The sequence below is a fragment of the Geotrypetes seraphini genome, chromosome 11 (genome assembly GCF_902459505.1).
Source record: "Geotrypetes seraphini chromosome 11, aGeoSer1.1, whole genome shotgun sequence".
Classification (NCBI taxonomy): domain Eukaryota; kingdom Metazoa; phylum Chordata; class Amphibia; order Gymnophiona; family Dermophiidae; genus Geotrypetes; species Geotrypetes seraphini.
The window spans coordinates 113,813,854-113,832,339 of NC_047094.1; the positions used below are offsets into that span (position 1 = coordinate 113,813,854).

An 18,486-nucleotide genomic window follows, 5' to 3' on the forward strand; every position below is an offset into this window, starting at 1 on the left:
GAGTAGGGGAGGAGCGGTCGGCGCCAAGCAAGGTTTGGGACGCCCTCTTGCTTGCCTGGCAGGACGGGTGATCCGGTGCCGAGAGGAAGCAGGAGTAGTGTGCTATGTCAGCTATGCAGCCGCGAGAAGGAAAGGATCAGATAAAAATGGTTTCTGATGGTTCTGCAGCAAATGCAAGGGGAAGCCAGAACTGAGTTTATGCCCCTACGCAGTGGCATATCAAGGGGGAGGGGGTAGTCCACCCCAGGTGCCAGCCATGAGAGGGGTGTTCCTGGCCTGGGAGTCATGTTCCAGGAATTTCCCTTCTCACGGCCCGGTACCAAGGCTCTGGATAGTCCCCGTGGCCCAGCATGTTCCCAGCCTTCTCTTTACCTTCCGTGAAGCTGAAAAACTGCCGGCCTCGGCAGTGATTCAGCTACGTCGCCCGCGACTCCCCTTCCTGCTTTCCGTGTCTGCCAATGACGCAACTTCCTGTTTCCGCCCGGGTGGATTGCAGAGGCAGATACGGAAAGCAGGAAGGGGAGCCGTGGGCGACATAGCTGAATCACTGCTTCGGGCTTCCCAGCACCAGACGCACCTATGTGTAGAGGAGGAAAAACCAAGAAAAAATTTCTGAATCAAATTTTTTTTCTTGGTTTTACCTCCTCTACATGTAGGTGCGTCTTATACACCAAAAAATACAGTAAATCCAAATTTTAATAAAATCCACTGCAAACACAAAGCACATGCTTCACAATGTAAGAGAGCAGTGAATCTGATGCAGTACCTGGCTTCTGTCCAAAGCTCTTCAAAAACTTGGCTCTTGATCTGGGCCCAGTGGCATTTGCTCTGTCCTGCAAAATGACTCAGAAGGTTCTGCCGGAGAGTCTTTGCATGGGTCGGAGTGGTTCGCCTGGCTTTCTCATCACACTACCGCAGCCTCATCGTCTTCAAAATGACTTATTTGTGCATCTTCTTTCGGCCGGCACAGAAGCGTCATAAAAAGGGGTTCTGGACAGTTCTGTCACTACTCAACAGCAGAGAGGGTCTCAGGATTGCCAAGTGGCTAATCCAGTCCTGGTTTTACTGTACTGCCAGTATGAACCTGTGTTATGTTAATCAGGTTTTCTATTCCACCTTTACCGATTCAGTTCAACGTCAGATTACATTATATGAGGTTGCCGTCCAATTTCACTCCAGCCTATCCAACCATCCCATTGTTTGTAGGATATCTACCGTAAAGTCTGGCCAGTGACATCCTCGTGTTCCAAGTTAGTGGAGTTCCCACTGATGCCCTCCCCAGCCCATCCTACATCAAATCACCACATATGGGACACAAACCATTGATATTTAAGCGCCATATATAGAATTCAGGGCCGGATTCTCTAATTTTGCCGGTTAAAATCCGATGGGCTGCAGTCATGGCCTTAAACATAACGATTTTAAAAAGACAAATCATTCTCAAAGAACCACACATGCAAATGGGGTTCAAGGAGGTTCACGGAGGGTCGACAAATTTTAATGAGGTGAATCGCTATTAATAGCCACGGAATAGTCCACGGAAAGAGGCATAAATGTGCTCATGTGCCAGGAAAAAGCCATGCTGTAGGTATGCTTATCATGGGCGTGCCTTATTGGAGCGCAATATATGCACACATCATAGGCACGCGTCACGTGCAGCTGTTGTATCAATCATAGGCGTGCCAGCGCTATTGGATGGAAGGGATGGGAAGTGAAGTACAATTGTCGGCTTTTAACAAGTGCATATAAGACACGCCTTTAGTACATGTGTCCGAGACGTGGGATTTAGAGATTTTTTTCCCCAAAACTATTATACAACTATACTACTATAATTTATGTGAATGGTGTATTTTTTTTTTTAATTTTGTCATAAGTCACAGCCAGAAACACACACATAAGATGCGCTTTTCACAGTACCGGCAGTGCCGATAAATTTTGGTCATCAAAAGCCAGTACCGTGCACGGAGAATCATCCGGCGATGATGGAGAATCGCTCGGAGTGCTCGTTTAAATATTAAGGAGTCCATTTTAATATTTATGACCTTGTTGTAATATAATTCAGTTGGTAAAAAGGCAGTAAGACAAGCGACCAATAGTACAAAATTAATTCCCTCTTGCCATATAAAATCAAGTTTACAATGAATAGTTTGAAATCATCAATCACTGGGGAGTCTCAGAACGCTGGCAGAGTCGGAGGCTGCTAGAAAGCTCGGAAAAGACCACAATGAGCCAGTCTGATAATCGTGTGGTAAAACACTGCCACGCTAAACTGGCTGGTGCTTGTTTCGTGACCATCGTTAAAGGCACGGTAAGTTTTGAGAATCCGTTCCTCAGTCCTTAATGCATAAATCAGTGCACACTAATTGCTAGACTGGTGTCCCACAAACTTTTTGAAGCCGCGGCACACTATACTCAGTGCCGTGGCTGTAGGGCATCCAGAAAGGTGCAGACATTGATGCGATGATGTCACGCCCATATGTGACATCATCACACTGACATCCGCACAGGCGCAGAACCTGCTATTACTATGCAAGTGGGGGGAGGCACCGGCTGACTGACTGTAGGACGTGCCTCTCAATGCGAGAGGCACGCCCTGTAAGTAGTCAGACGGTGACGGTGCCTCTCCTCTTCACCGGCATCTCGTGGCACACCTGGAATCTCGCCACGACACACAGTTTGCGGCACATTGTGCTAGACCACTGCACAATACCGCCACTGAGAAAACGGAGAGGCCCAGGGAGCTCTTTTACAAATGGAGCATTTCACTTTCCCTTACTGCAGTGCAATATTTGAAAGATTCCTCATGCCATCCCACTCCTTCCTTCCTCCGAGTACACTTGGCAGCGTTTAATTTTAAAGTATAAAAATAAAGCTGACATGAGAGGAATTTCTTTTAAACATGCTCATCATAAAATAGCAATACCAGCTTCTGAAGAGAACATTTGGAAGTTTAGGACTGCTGAGAGAACAGAATTCTTGGTGTCATAACAGAAGTAGCGTAATGGGGGGGGGGGGGCACTGGCAGTGTTGTTCAAAATAAGTGTACTTAAGTAATAGTACAGTGAAGAACACATTAAAAAGTTACTTAAGTAAAAGTAAAAACGCTATTCACCGATGGTACATTGGAATCCGAACGCCCCAGAATTCAAACAACTTGGAATCTGAACTAATTTTTAGAGCACATTTTGCCCCAGAATCAGAGGACAATGAGGAAAAAAAGGCTGGAAAATTTAACGTGCCAAGCACCCCTCTTCACACGCATTCGGGGGCCAGTTCCGTTCCCTACTCTGTGATCCCTGCCATCTCTTCCGCCCTCCCCGGCCCGGCGTTATCTCCCCCCACTTCTGCGATACGGTACTGCTCATTCAAACTCCTTCTTCCGTCCTACCTTCTGAAGTCAGTTGCCACTGGCGCCCCGCCCCCCTCTGACTTCTTCCTCGGCCGTGTTCACTTCTGCCGGAAACAGGAAATGCGTCAGGTGCGTGCATACGCAGGAGGAGGCGAGTTTATGAGTGAAAGATGCTGGATAGTGGTTGGAGCTTTGGACTCATTCGTTATCAAGGTTCACTTTACCTTTCTTTTACTGTAATGTATTTGAGAGTGTTCTGAATTACAAAAAAATCCAGTGTATTTAGTGTTAAAATTATTTGAAAATCTGAGTTTGTGGGACCCAGGAACGGATTAACCCAGTTTCAATTATTTTCAATGGGAAAAACTGTCTTGGAATTCGAACATTTTGGAACTCGAACGGGATTCTGGAACGGATTAAGTTCAGATTCCAAGGTATCACTGTATAATTATTTTTTGAGTAAAACGTAAAAGTATCATGACTACAACGAAGGTATTACAAGAAAGGTATTACAGCCAGAACAAAAGAAGTTATCCCGCCGTTGTATCGGGCGATGGTGCACCCGCATCTGGAGTACTGCGTCCAATATTGGTCGCCGTACCTTAAGAAGGATATGGGGATACTCGAGAGGGTTCAGAAAAGAGTGAGGCGATTGATAAAAGATATGGAAAACCTTTCATATGCTGAAAGATTAGAGAAACTGGGGCTCTTTTTCCTGGGAAAGCGGAGGCTTAGAGGGGACATGATAAGAGACTTACAAGATCACGAATGGCATAGAGAAAGTGGAGAAGGACAGATACTTCACACTTTCGAAAACTACAAGAACGAGAGGGCATTCGGAAAAATTAAAAGGGGACAGATTCAAAACCAATGCTAGGAAGTTCTTCTTCACCCAGAGGGTGGTGGACACCTGGAATGCGCTTCCAGAGGGCATGATAGGACAGAGTACGGTTTTGGGGTTCAAGAAGGGATTGGATGATTTCCTGAAGGAAAAGGGGATAGAAGGGTATAGATAGAGGATTACTATACAGGTCCTGGACCTGATGGGCCGCCGCATGAGCAGATTGCTGGGCAAGATGGACCTCTGGTCTGACCCAGCAGAGGCTCTGCTTATTTTCTTATGTTCTTATGAATGCAACTATTGTTAATGTTTTTATCACAACAATTGTATTGCTGCGCAATTCGATCCACTTTGCTTTAAGTAAAGCTACATTTTGAAAATGATTGTCACTCACGCAAGTGGGCTTATGAGTCATTATTAAACCAGCAGAGCTAAAAAGGTGTTCAACAAGTGCCCTGGCACAAAGTGGATTGGCTCAGTCTTGAGTAAAAAGTTCCTTCAAATCAGGCCAGGCTGCGATATTACTGATAGATTGATTCTTCAGGTTTTGATCAAGTGAATCTCTATCTGAAACACTTGACTTATGTATAGCAAAAAAAAACCAACAAAACCCTTCCATCATTGTTGTCATTAGCACCTACATGAAAAATATTGTGTCTAATTCATCACTTGCATCTTCCTCTTCATCTTAAGAACTTGATCTAAATCTTATTATAAACCGCATAGATTCCTTTCTTTAAGCAATTGATTTTATGTAAGATTGAATATGTCTGCTTTTGTTCTTATTTTGTATAGACTTTTAATATTTTATGTATGTAACTCCTTGTAAACCATTTTGGAAAACACAGTATAGAAATTTAAATAAATAAATGTCAGTTACGACATATTTTTTGTTTAACCCGGTTTTTATTATTATGGCAATTGCTTAGAAATTTTATAAATGTTGTGTCAAATCTAATATAATAAAACTGTAAGCCGCGCATGCGCAGTTCCTATGCGTGCGTCTGTTTTCCGTGAGCTGTAGCTAGGAAGTGCGCATGCGTGGCTTACGATCTTCTTCCTCCCCCCCCCAGCCAAGGTGGATGTCGGCCGCGGAGGCCCGAGGCAGATGTCGGCCGCGGCGGCTGCTGGCCGCCCGAAACTCTCTCTCTCTCTTCATCCCCCCCCCCCTGAGGCGGATGTCGACCGCGGCGGCCCGAGTCGGATGTCGGCCGCGGTGGCTGCTGGCCACCCAAAGCTCGCTCTTTCTCTTCCTCCCCCCCCCAAGGCGGATGTCGACATAAGTAGGGCATGGAGTTCAGGAGGAAGGTATGGGGGGAGGAAAATACTGCACAGGGAAGTGGGGTGGGAGGGAAATGCTGCAACACACGGAAATGGAGGGGCAGAAAAGGGGTTGATGGACAGGGGAAGAAGTGCTGATGAACAGGGAGGGGGGCAGAAAAATGAAGACAGGCCTACTGCTGGACAGATGATGGACAGGGGGAGGTAAAACAAAGGGAGAAAGGCTTCTGCTGGATAAGGTGAGCAGTGATGGGGTGGTGGAGGACACAGGAGGTAAAAGGAAGGGAGAATGGACAGGGGGAGCAGGCAAGAGGCGGTAGTGGACAGCCAAGGGAAAAAAAAAAAAGACAGACAGAAATACAGAAAGCGGCTAAGGAGAGAGAAAAAATAAAAAAGACAGACACACACACATATATTCTAGCACCCGTTAATGTAACGGGCTATAAGACTAGTCTTTTAATAAACTTGTAAAACTTGCAAACATAGACCCTCTTTTGCTAAGGTATGCTAATCAATTTAGCGTAAGCTGAATGCTAACGCGTGCATGTTAGTCTATGGACCCGTTAGCGTTTTGCGCACGCTAATTCGATTAGCTCGCACTAATTGGTTAGCGTACCTTAGTAAAAGAGGGCCTTGGATCAGCCAAAGGAGTGCACGGAAGCAGGAAAACGGGTGCAGCGTTGTGAAGTCTATGGTAGATACTAGACAGGCTTGGCTATCGGCTAATTTAAGGAAGGACAAATTGGTCTTCTCTTTAAGTCTTATAGCTGGATGGGAATTCGGGTTTACTTTCTTTTTGGTTTGGTGCCAGTTACTAAGGCAACTGTGTCAACAAACTGACTAAAACAGGGCAAGAAATTTACTTCCAAGTACAAGCAGCATTCTTTTCTATTGAAGGGACAGCTTCAAATTCAAGAAAAAAAAAAAAATAGAGAGAGAGACAGTGAAGTTCTTGGTTGTGTTGCCTGTTCTTCCATAATTCATTTATTCCTTTTAATTTTAGCTAAGATAGATAGATAGATAAGCAGTAGCTTTTGGTTGTGTTGCTTTCTCTTTGATAGTTTGTTTATTGCTTTTAATTTTAGCTGTGACAGAAGTTGTTGGCTGTGTTGCTTTTTCTTACGTAATTTATTCATAGACTTATCAATTTATTTTATTTATTCAATTTTCTTTACTGTTCTCCCAAGGGAGCTCAGAGTGGTTTACATTAATTTATTCAGGTACTCAAGCATATTTCCCTGTCTGTCCTGGTGGTCTTACACTCTTATCTAATGTTCCAAGAAGGTTTGGATAGGTTCCTAGAGGATAAAGGGATTGAGGGGTACAGATAGGAGTAGAGGTAGGTTATAGGGATAGTCAGGGACCACTGCTCAGGCAATAGGCCTGATGGGCCGCCGCGGGAGCGGACCGCTGGGCGAGATGGACCTCTGGTCTGCCTCAGCGGAGGCAACTTCTTATGTTCTTATGTATCTGGAGCAATGGGGGGTTTGAGTGACTTGCCCCAGGGTCACAAGGAGCAGCTGGGGTTTGAACCCACAACTTCAGGGTGGTGAGGCTATAGCTTTAACCATTGCACCACTCTAGAACTCAAAATGTAGTAAAAATGAGCCAAGGACAGGACAATCCAGCCATTGTGACATCAATGATGAGGTTGGCTCTTAGGCATTGGTGGAATGAGGCATTATGATGTCACAATACCAGCTCTGCTTATCAGAGGCTGAAACTTTTCACACTATTTACTTATTCAGTTTTCTATACCATTCTCCCAAGGGAGCTCAGAATCTGAGCTTTGAGTGGCACCGCTGACGTCTGAGTAAAGTTGCTTAACATAGTATAAGAAAGAAAATTGAAAAGAACTGTGGGGTATATATCTTGGGAGCTGATATGAGCAATCGATTATTGGTATTAATAGGCCTCAATTGGTAATTTACACATGCGCTATTCTGTAACACTGTGTGTAGGGTTACCAGACGTCCGGATTTCCCTGTCCGGGGGTCCGGACGGCTTTTCAAAACCCGGCACTTTTCCAGGTTTTGACAAGCTTTCCTCCACGTCGTGTGATGTCATCATGGCGCATCCGCGCATGCACAGCTGGCCTTCTGCCTGACGAGAGCAGGCAGCGGGGGGGGGGATGCAAGGCTGGGGCGGGACTGGGGCATGATGGGACAGGGATGAGTGGAACTGGGCGGGTCTAGAGGTCCGGATTTTCCAAATGGAAAATCTGGTAACCCTAACTGTGCACAAAACTCATGGCATTTAACCCAAAAGGGGTTGAGGCCATGGGAGGGACAAGGCCATGTCACGGGCATTCTCACAAGATGCGCACAGTTTTACAGAACTCAGGGGATCTGTGCCTAAGTTATGTGCCAGAATTTACACCAGGTTTAAGTTGGCGTAAATCCTTCCGACCATAGAAATTGGCTCGTCTGTAACTGGCATGCAACTCTGGGCGCCATTTATAGAATAGTGATCGGGGCCAATTTTTTCGGTGCTATTTTTTCAGCGCCATTTACTGAATCTAGTCCATCGTGTGTGTCACTGTATTTGGGGGTGGGGGGGAAAAGACACCTTATTTTCCTAATAGCAAGTGCGTGCACATATGGTTCATGCATGCTCAGTGACTCACACAAGTGCATTGGTCTGTAACTGCAAGGGGGCGTGCATAAGGGCAGAACATGGGAGGGACAAGGGCACGTCTCCAAGTTATATGTGCAAATCAGGGAACACTTAGGCACAAATGTTTACACCTGCCATTGACCGGGCACAAGTGTTCACATCTAACTTTACTATATAACCAAATATAAAAGTCTCTGTTATATGTCAATCAGCATTCACATGAAACTTTTCAAGATAAAGATCATAATATGAAAAGCGTATCATTGCAGTGTTTAAGGATCTTCAGATTGCTATTAGATGCAATCTTCCACCTTAACTCCTCATCGATCCACTTTTTTGCAGCACTTTTTTCATCTTTGATCATTCTTCAATTCATGCAACTTTATATTATATTTTGAGACTTACCTGAAAATCATCTTAAGTCGGGAGCCTCTCCCGACATGAAGTCATGTTTCATTGAGACCACTAGAGTGCGCTCTAAGAAGGTGTTGTCTATAGTCCATCAGGCCCTGCACCATCCTCTACCTCTGTCAGTGGCGTAGCTAGGGTGGGAGGCGCCTGGGGCGGTGGTGCCCATCCACGCCCTCTTCTCCGCCCCAACCCATCTGCTCCTTCCCAGCCCCGTCCTGCCGCTCATGCCCCTTCCCTTTCCCTGCATCTCTTTAACATTCGCAGCAACCCCCAACCTGCTGCTCGCTCCAGCGTCAGCTGTTCCTCTGACATTACTTCCTAGGTGCGGATCCAGGAAGTGACGTCAGAGGAAGAGCCCACGCTGGCGTGAGCAGCAGGATGGAGTAGCTGCTCGCGCTGTGAACATTAAAGAGGTATGAGGGGGGGGGCAAGGAAGGAGTGGGGGGTGCAGAGAGGAGGACGAGTGCTGGTGTCCCCCACCATGACGGTGCCCGAGGCAAACTACTCCCCCCCCCACCTTCCTTACTAAGCCATTGACTTCTGTACTTTAAACACGGGTAGATCATTAAGATCTGAGAACATTATGCTGTTATCGTGTTGCCCCTAAAAATAAGACAGTGTCGTATATTAATTTTGGATATAAAAAATGCATTAGGGCTTATTTTCGGGGGATATCTTATTTTGTTTCATGTACAACAATCATCTCTCCCTTCCTCTCCTCTACCCCAATTCTTCCCCTCCCCCATGTGCAGGATCTTTCCTCCCCTCTTACCCATTCCCTTTGTGTAGCATTTTTCTATCCCTCCCTCCCATCCTCCTGTGTAGAACCCCGCCAACCCTCCCACAGTGAGACGGATGTACCTCCACGCTGAGGCCTCCAAAAACAGCTGTGGCGGCAGCGGCACCGCTTCACGGTCTTCCATGCTGGGGCTGGGCCTTCCCTCTGCAGCATCTTTCTATCTCTCCCTCCCATTCCCCCTGTGCAGCAGAACCCCACTGGCCCTCCCACTGTGACATGGCAGAGGGAAGGACCCAGTGGGAAAGATCACGAAGTAGCCCGTTAAGAGCGCTGCCGCCACCGCCGCTGCTTTAGGCGACCTCGGAACGGAGGTATTTCAGGTCTCACCAGAGGGGGGGGTTGCTGAATTGACAAGTCCGATCTTTTTGGCGAATTGGGCAGCACTAGTGTCAGGGATGGAGTCTGGGAGTGTTTAGGGAGTCAATCTTAACTAGGGCTTATATTAGGAGCATCTCTAAAAATCATGCTGGGGCTTATTTTTGGGGAAACAGGGTATCACAGGATAGGGCAGTAAGGCCACACTATGTTGACACTAGGGCTTTGGAGTAACATTGTGGAATGCTCTTTCTGGACAGCTGCAGCTGGGAGCTGATAGGTTGGGCTTAAAGCCGCTATTGAAGACGCAACTTTTTGTGGCAGCTGTTTTGTGAGCTGTTCAGCTCCCTGTTACGCCTTATTTTCTCAAATCGCACTGGCTTCCTGTTGAGGCGAGAATTATATTTAAATTTGGCTGTATAAGTTATAAGATATTGCACGGTCTCGCACCAAATTACTTTGTGGATTATTTTCTATTTGCCAATTCCAGCGCAAAACCAATTTATTAGTTTTTCCCATCTGCCCCCACAAAATACATTTTCGACGTTTATCGTCACAGCAGGGTGCAACATGGGATAAAGATTTTAGCCGTTTGATAGTTTCGTCCTCCTCTTTTCAGCATTTTAGAAAATCATTAAAGACCCACTTATTTGCCCTATTGTTAAAAAGTTTAGGGCTCCTTTTACGAAGGCGCGTTAGGGCCTTAACGTGAGGAACAGCGCGTGATAAACTGCCGCGCACGCTAGCCGCTACCGCCTCCTTTTGAGCAGGTGGTAGATTTTCAGCTAGTGCGCATTAATCTGGTGCGCGCGCTAAAACGCTTAGCGCACCTTCGTAAAAGGAGCCCTAAATGTTTCGCTGAGGCTGTTCACTTTTTCTTTCTTGTCTTGTTAAACGCATAGAGCTTCACAGTGTTGCAGCATATAAGTACATTTTTACGTTATGTTGTTGGTATGGTTGTTTGGAAATTTTTTATTTTTTAAAATATTCTTTATTCATTTTTTAAATCAAATACAGTGGTACCTCGGTTTACGAGTGCACCGGTTTGCGAGTGTTTTGCAAGACGAGCAAAACATTCGCAAAATCGGCGTCTCAGAAACCGAGCGTGCCTCGATTTGCGAGCGGTGCCCCCCGCAATCCGGCACCCTCCCCCCCACGATCTGGCACCCCCCCCCCGCCACTTCTTACTGTCATCTGGACCTGGGCACCGGCATGTCCTGTGCGTTGGTGCCGGTGCCTAAACATCGGCCTCCTCTTCTTGCTGGGCCTTGAGCATCCGCACATGCTCAAGGCCTGCGAGTTCACGCTCTCTCGGAGAACGTGAACTCGCAGGCCTTGAGCATGCGCAGATGCTCAAGGCCCAGCAAGAAGAGGAGGCCGATCTTCAGGCACCGGCACCAACGCACAGGACATACCGGTGCCAGTAACCAGGCCCAGATGACAGTAAGAAGCGGCGAGGGGATGCCCAATCGCGGCGGGGGGGTGCCAGATCTCGGGGGGGGGAGGGTGCCGGATCGCGGGGGGGAGGGTGCCGGATCGCAGGGGGGCCTTCGGGGGGAGCAATGCCGGTTCTCGTGGGGGGGGGGGGGGGGAGATAGAGCAGCGCCGCTGGCCTCAGGGGGTGAGAACGTATCAAAGTGAGTTTCCATTATTTCCTATGGGGAAACTCGCTTTGATAAACGAGCATTTTGGATTACGAGCATGCTCCTGGAACGGATTATGCTCGTAATCCAAGGTACCACTGTACATAGTGCAAACATATGAACAATACTGCATATAACATACTGCACTCTATTCCAATAAATAATATACTGCTACTTAACCTCCCTCCCCTCCCCTAGCCCTCCCCCGCTCCTCTCCTGGATGTGTATAACAATCTTTCATGAATCAAAGGGAAATAATGCTAATAATTCACACTCATATCTTACAATATGTTGTTAACGGGCCCCAAATTTCCTTAAATTTGCTATGGTGTCCCCTTTGTACAGAATTAATGTATTCAAACTTATAAATCTGACATAAGGATTCCCACCAGAAACTATAATTTAAGTTATCCCAACTTTTCCAATTTTTCACTATCAACTGCATGGCTACTCCTGTCATAATGAGGAGCAATTTATTCTCGGCGCGCAGATTGCTGTTATCGATGGACCGATCTACTGTGGCCTGCCTCCTCCCTTTCTACCTGCATCCTTCGGCCATTAGCCCTCTCCTGCGGTTGGGACCCAGAGATCTTCTAACGTCGTGGGATCACTCACTCACACTGAACTTCTGTTCAATTTCCAGCTTAATTTGATCATACTTTTTTGCTTTTCTTTTTTATTCCATTCTTCTTTTACAGAGTTTATATATATATATATATATATGCAAATCAGGGAACAATTAGTTCCTCCTGTCACTTTTCAGTTAACACTATGGTACGGTTTATCTATCTTTAATTCCTGTTGTACACCGCCTCGAACCGTAAGGCATTGCACGGTATATAAATAAATACTTATGTTACGTTATGTTATAGGACTGCCACTCGGTTCATGCCGTAGATACATCGCCTTCGAGGTGCTCAGTTGTACAACTGCCCCCTAAGCATTTCTCCCGTTGACATAAGGAGCATAACTTTATAACAAGCACCCAAGTGATGGCACCTGTTTGATGCTTTTTATAAAGACACGACCACCTATGTGTTTTTATAAAATGCTAGCACAAATCCTGCAGAAATAGTGAGTAGAGTGATAACACGGACATTATGACTGCTCAAGAGCAGCTGTGTACGTTAGCACAATCTTCATAGAAGATAAACCTAAAATCATAACTCTCCCCATACCACCTTAACTCCTCCCCTGAGCATGCCTACTGTAAAGCTACATGCCAGCTTGTACCAGGCGTACTTTCAGGTCCTAAGGTCATAAGCGCCCACCTACCTACCTAGAACAGTTTTTAGGCATTAAAATGTTTTTATAAACTTACTCTCAAACAGGAGGAAAAAAAACCTTTGACACAAGGGCCTCATAGGTCCCATAGCACAATTAAGTAGGTAGGAGATGGAGTACTTCACCTTGTGAGATTAACAAACAGTCAAAATTCTGTTACAAGACTGGGCATCTTTAGGAATCTCTGCATAAAGGCAGTTAATAAATTCCCATAAGTAAAAAAAATCCCTTGCTAATATTTTTTCCCTATAAGCTCGAATGTCACCATCATGCTTGTATGCTGAGGCAGAACATCTTTTTGATTGGGTGGGCCCAACAAACCAAGCTTCTTTCCTGTCCCTCCCCCCCCCCCCCCCCCCCCCCCCCCCATGGCTGCTGATTGGCCATAGTCCCTGTGACCCATCCCGTTCCTCTCTCTATGCTTGTGTGGATGTGTTGCTCAGTGGCATAGTTAGTGAGGGTGGCACTCTGGGCGGTGGCATCCAGCATTGCCAGGCCTGCACGCCCCTGTCTTCTCCAACACACCATGCACCCCCCACTACCACATCTTCCCTGCCGTACCGTGCACCCTCCACCCCCCTGTGTACCTCTTGAAATGTTTGCTGGCATGAGCAGCACCAGCCTGGGCACTCTTCTGACATCATGGTCCCGCCACTAGGAAATGACATCAGAAGGGAGCCGAGGCCAGCACAAACAGCAAGTGGAAGATACTGCTCATGCCAGGGAGCTTTTAAAGAGGTACATGGGAGCAAAGGAGAGACACCAGCACACCCCTGTGAAGATGGCGCCCGGGAGCGGTCCACCTCACTGTCTTCCCTTTCTATGCCACTGTGTTGGCTCAGCAGTTTTGCATTAGTTCATTTTAGAGTTAGGCAGCAGACAGGGGCAAAAATTGTGGTAGGTCTAGATATTTATGCGTGTAAGTGGCCACTCACATGTGTAAATGACCCCTTCTAGAACGGTTCATAGACGAAAGCACGCTGCATTTTTGTCCGCGAGTGATTGTCCGGTGCACTTTAGTCCCGTCATCTCTAGAACGGTGGAAAAGTACACCCCATGATTTGATAGCATGTACTTTGCCAACTGGTATATGCATGGGCAGAATTTGGGTAGATCATGGAAGAAGCGCGTGGATACATGTGCATGGGCTAACATCTGGGCATGGCTATTTACACCAGTACCCACTTTAACCTGCATTTTTATAGGATTTTTGTTTGATGGTCATGATTATTGACTTTAATCATCAAATCTTAGGTGGGGGGGGGGCATAGGATAAGAGCTTGAAAGATAATTGGGAGAGGTGGAGTAAGGCTGAAGGTTTGGCTAGGGCAGGGGTAGGCAATTCCAGTCCTCGAGAGCCAGAGCCAGGTCAGGTTTTCAGGCTATCCAAAGGTTTTCAGGATATTTATTGTGGATAGCCTGAAAACCTGACGTGGCTCCAGCTCTCGAGGACCGGAATTGCCTACCCCTGGTCTAGGGCGCCCACTCCCCTTGCTCCGGCCACTTTTGCCATTTTGTTTATGATACTGTTGATCTATTTGACGTATGATAGATTTATTTGTATTTATTCATTGAGAACTTTCTATACCGCCTTCAACCACATAGGACAGAATCAATCATACCCAATTACACTCATGAAACAAACCCATAAAATCAAGGAGAACGGATGCCAGGGCTGGTGATGTAATGTTAGGCTTTGATGACCTCACAGAAATGACCAAAACAGAACCTAGCGACGCCATCTTCTGGAAGAAACTGAAAACCCATCTTTTCGATACATAATCACCTCTCTTCTTTCTTCTCCCCCCTCCTACCTTCCCCCTCCCTCTCCTCCTCCCCTATCCCACCCTCCTCTGCTAATCCTTCCTCTCTCGATGTCGCCTAGAGCCTGAATAGGTATGCGCGACGCAGAAATAGATTAGATTTTATGGTTTTGGGGGCACATCCTTTGAGTCTTTTGATGGAAACAGAATTAGATTAATTAATAGTACATGCTTAATGTTTTTCCGCAGAAGTTCTTGGTCACCCTCCTTACCTCCATCGGCATAGGTCTCGGTACCATAGCCATCCTGCAGCCCATTACTCCAGATGCCCTCGTATTTTGCGCCACTGCTGGTACTCTGCCGTATTCCGTATCTCCCTTTGAAGCCATGTGTCCATTCTCCTTTGTAAACCCACCTCCCTTTGGTTTCGATGCCTAAGCCGTGCCTTTTGCCTTGAGACCAGTAGCCCTCAAAGGTGTTGCCACTGGGCCAAGTATAGATCCCCACCACTTCAAATCCGTAATTCCAGGAGCCCGAGTACTCCCCCTGTCCCTTTGGGCCGGTACAAATCCCATGCCCGTGGGCTTTGCCTCCTTCCCAGCCCCCACAATATGCCCCACCGTCGTCAAAATCAAATCTTCCTCCGCTCATGCTACCATCCGAGTGCTTTGGCTTTCTTGCAAACTTTCTGTACAGGCGATTTCCAAGGTTTCTTCTTTTTTCTCATAAAAAGGTATATGAGTTTTTAAAAAACCATCATGTCAAAAGCAGTTTTGCAGAAGGTCTTACAAATAGTACCAATTTATCTTTCAATAGTTGGAAAAAAAAAAAAAAAAGTCCAATGGCAGAAATCTGGAGTCAGAAATTACCCCCCAAAAAAATACTTTAAAATAAAAATTCTAATGATTCAACTGTAGACAATTTATCTTTCAATAGTTGAATAAAAAGTCCAATGGCAGAAATCTGGAAAGTCAGAAATTACCCCCCAAAAAATACTTTAAAATAAAAATTCTAATGATTCAACTGTAGACAATTTATCTTTCAATAGTTGAATAAAAAGTCCAATGGCAGAAATCTGGAAAGTCAGAAATTACCCCCCCCCAAAAATACTTTAAAATAAAAATTCTAATGATTCAACTGTAGACAATTTATCTTTCAATAGTTGAATAAAAAGTCCAGTGGCAGAAATCTGGAAAGTCAGAAATTATCCCCCCCCCCAAAAAAAAAAAAAAAAAAAAACTTTTAAAAATTTCTGATTCAATTGTAGACAATTTATCTTTCAATAGTTGAATAAAAAGTCCAATGGCAGAAATCTAGAAAGTCAGAAATCACCCCAAAACAAATACTTAAAAAAAAAAAAAAACTTCTACTGGTTCAACCGTAGTTCAAGGCTGCCACGACCACCAGAGATACAGGTACAAACAGACATCAAAGTGCTGTGGCTTTTGCTTCTCTGCTTTGTTTTCGGGGGGGGGGGGGGGTCCTGTCTTTTCTTTTGCAACTTTCTTGACGTCCAGTTGTCCAGCTTAGCTGCCTCTCCTGGTGAATTTCAAGCAGTGAAGGAGGGCTGGGGGGGAAGGGGAGGGGAGGGGGGAGCCTGGTGCAGAGGCAGCGCTGTGCCTTTAAGCGGGGCTGCAAAGGAAAGTCCTCCCGTCCGGCCCCGACGCTTTCTGCCTTATTCTGCGCTTCAGACCTCCCGGGGGCTAACTGAGAAGGTTCGGGGGCGCCCCGGGACCCTGCCGGACATTGCTGCGATTTGGGGAGGTCATGGGATGGGGGCGATCGTTGGGGGGCCCTTCCCCGGCCCGACCTCTCCTTCCTGCGGTCTTGGCGCGTCCGAGCTCCGCAAATGTTAGCAGCAGACCTAACAAGGCTATCGGATCCCAGCGTTTCCAAAAATAAAACCCAATCCTTACACCGGCTCTCGGGAGGAGGAAAAAAAATACAAGAAGGCATGGTCAGGAATCCAAAGGGGGCCGGGCCCGGCCGACAGGGCAAAGAAATATGGGCGCGCTTAAAATAGAGGCGGAGACGGCTGCGCGATAGGCGCCTCTGTTACCCGTTGGAAGATTCAGTATTAGGGGGACGGAGGTGCATTTGGGGAGTGATATCTCCCCCCCCCAAAGATCAGGGTGAAAAAATTTCACAAAATGCTGGAGAGCTCCTGAAGCCTTTGGACTGAATGATGGAGTGATTTTGAGGCCACTCACGGGAGGACTATGGGTTGGGGGGGGCCTCCAAGACGGTAATGTTCAATTTTTATTGAGTTTTAAAAATAAAATATATGTAACAACAAAAATCTTACAAAGAATATCATCTCAACTGAGTTACACTTCTCCCTCGGTGTTCGCGGGGGATAGGGGCAGAGCCAGGCCGCGAATTGAGAAAAACCGCAAATAACTTCTCGTCCGGCTCTGACCCACCCCCGCCACCCTTCCGGCATCCCGGCCTTAGCTGGTGGTCTAGTGGGCTTTCGAGGCAAGAGCGATCTTCCTACGCTCCTGCCCCATGCAGATCGCCAATAGGAAATGACTGCCGCGAGTTCCCGTAGTCTCTCGCGACTACGACGGGAGCGATCTTCCTACGCTCCTGCCCCGTGCAGATCGCCAATAGGAAATGACTGCCGCGAGTTCCCGTAGTCTCTCGCGACTACGACGGGAGCGATCTTCCTACGCTCCTGCCCCGTGCAGATCGCCAATAGGAAATGACTGCCGCGAGTTCCCGTAGTCTTTCGAGACTACGACAGGAGCGATCTTCCTACGCTCCTGCCCCGTGCAGATCGCCAATAGGAAATGACTGCCGCAAGTTCCCGTAGTCTTTCGAGACTACGACGGGAGCGATCTTCCTACGCTCCTGCCCCGTGCAGATCGCCAATAGGAAATGACTGCCGCGAGTTCCCGTAGTCTCTCGAGACTACGACGGGAGCGATCTTCCTACGCTCCTGCCCCGTGCAGATCGCCAATAGGAAATGACTGCCGCGAGTTCCCGTAGTCTCTCGAGACTACGACGGGAGCGATCTTCCTACGCTCCTGCCCCGTGCAGATCGCCAATAGGAAATGACTGCCGCGAGTTCCCGTAGTCTCTCGAGACTACGACGGGAGCGATCTTCCTACGCTCCTGCCCCGTGCACATCGCCAATAGGAAATGACTGCCGCGAGTTCCCGTAGTCTCTCGAGACTACGACGGGAGCGATCTTCCTACGCTCCTGCCCCGTGCACATCACCAATAGGAAATGACTGCCGCGAGTTCCTGTAGTCTCTCGAGACTACGGACGGGAGCTCACGGCAGCCATTTCCTATTGGCGATCTACACGGGGCAGGAGCGGAGGAAGATTGCTCCTGCCCCGAAAGCCCGCTAGCCCACCAGGTAAGGCCAGGATACCAGAAGGAAGGCTGGAGAGAGGCAGGAACGTCCGAAACTATGGCGGTCCCCCCCTCCCAAAAAAAAAATCATGAATATGTGAAACCACGAGTGTTGAAACCGCGAATAGGGAGGGGGAAGTGTAATACATTGTAGATATATAAATTCAAAGAAATCAACAATCAATTATCTTCACAATACAAACACGATAAAGTACCTCCCAATACTCCCTCCTCCACATCTCAGACTAATTGGGTTTGGATGTAACTATTAAAATGTTTGTTAAATATACCCTCTATTTTTTTTTTGCTTACGCAACTCACCCCTCCCCCAACGAAAAATTTTGTGCTGCTATTTTTATGTTGAATCGATTTTTATTATCAAAAAATACAAAAACACAAACCAACAAACACGAATCACAATTACAAAGAAAATAATCAGATACATGAGATCGGATTCAACACCCCTCCCACCCCACCCCCACCCCAAACTCCCTGATCTGAAAAGTAGCAGAACCCTAGTGCAGTAGGCTTGGACTCAGATAACCCACTGCCAACGAGAAAAGCTAAACTCCAACACTGAGAAGAGAGAAAGAAGAAAAGAAAAGAAAAAAAAAAAAAGGGGGGGGGGGGGAAAGAATAGAAGGTGCACCTGGTGCCCTCACAAAAATACAACAAGCTCGGGGCCCAGAGAGAATTACAATAAATTCAGGATGTCACTTCGAGCCCGTGGTGATAATGAAAAAAGATAAGAATCCCAGATCCGCAGAAATTGGCGTTTTCTTCGCAGGCTAAAAGACGCATCCTTCCGCTCCAACAGCAGCA

At 46.9% G+C, this 18,486-nt stretch overlaps 1 protein-coding gene across 2 annotated transcripts in view; it reads right to left on the reverse strand.

Moving 5' to 3' along the window:
• The window catches only part of JPH2 (junctophilin 2), a 91,818-nt gene extending 75,585 nt beyond the window's left edge, over window positions 1-16,233 (reverse strand). For both annotated transcript variants that reach the window (XR_004536448.1, XM_033914254.1), the window contains exon 1: window positions 14,575-16,233. Coding sequence is in view for 1 of the 2 variants with exons in the window: in XM_033914254.1 (XP_033770145.1) it covers window positions 14,575-14,953 (379 nt within the window). In the remaining variant the exon portion in view is untranslated. The remainder of the gene's footprint in view (window positions 1-14,574) is intronic.
• Window positions 16,234-18,486: the final 2,253 nt, after the last annotated feature.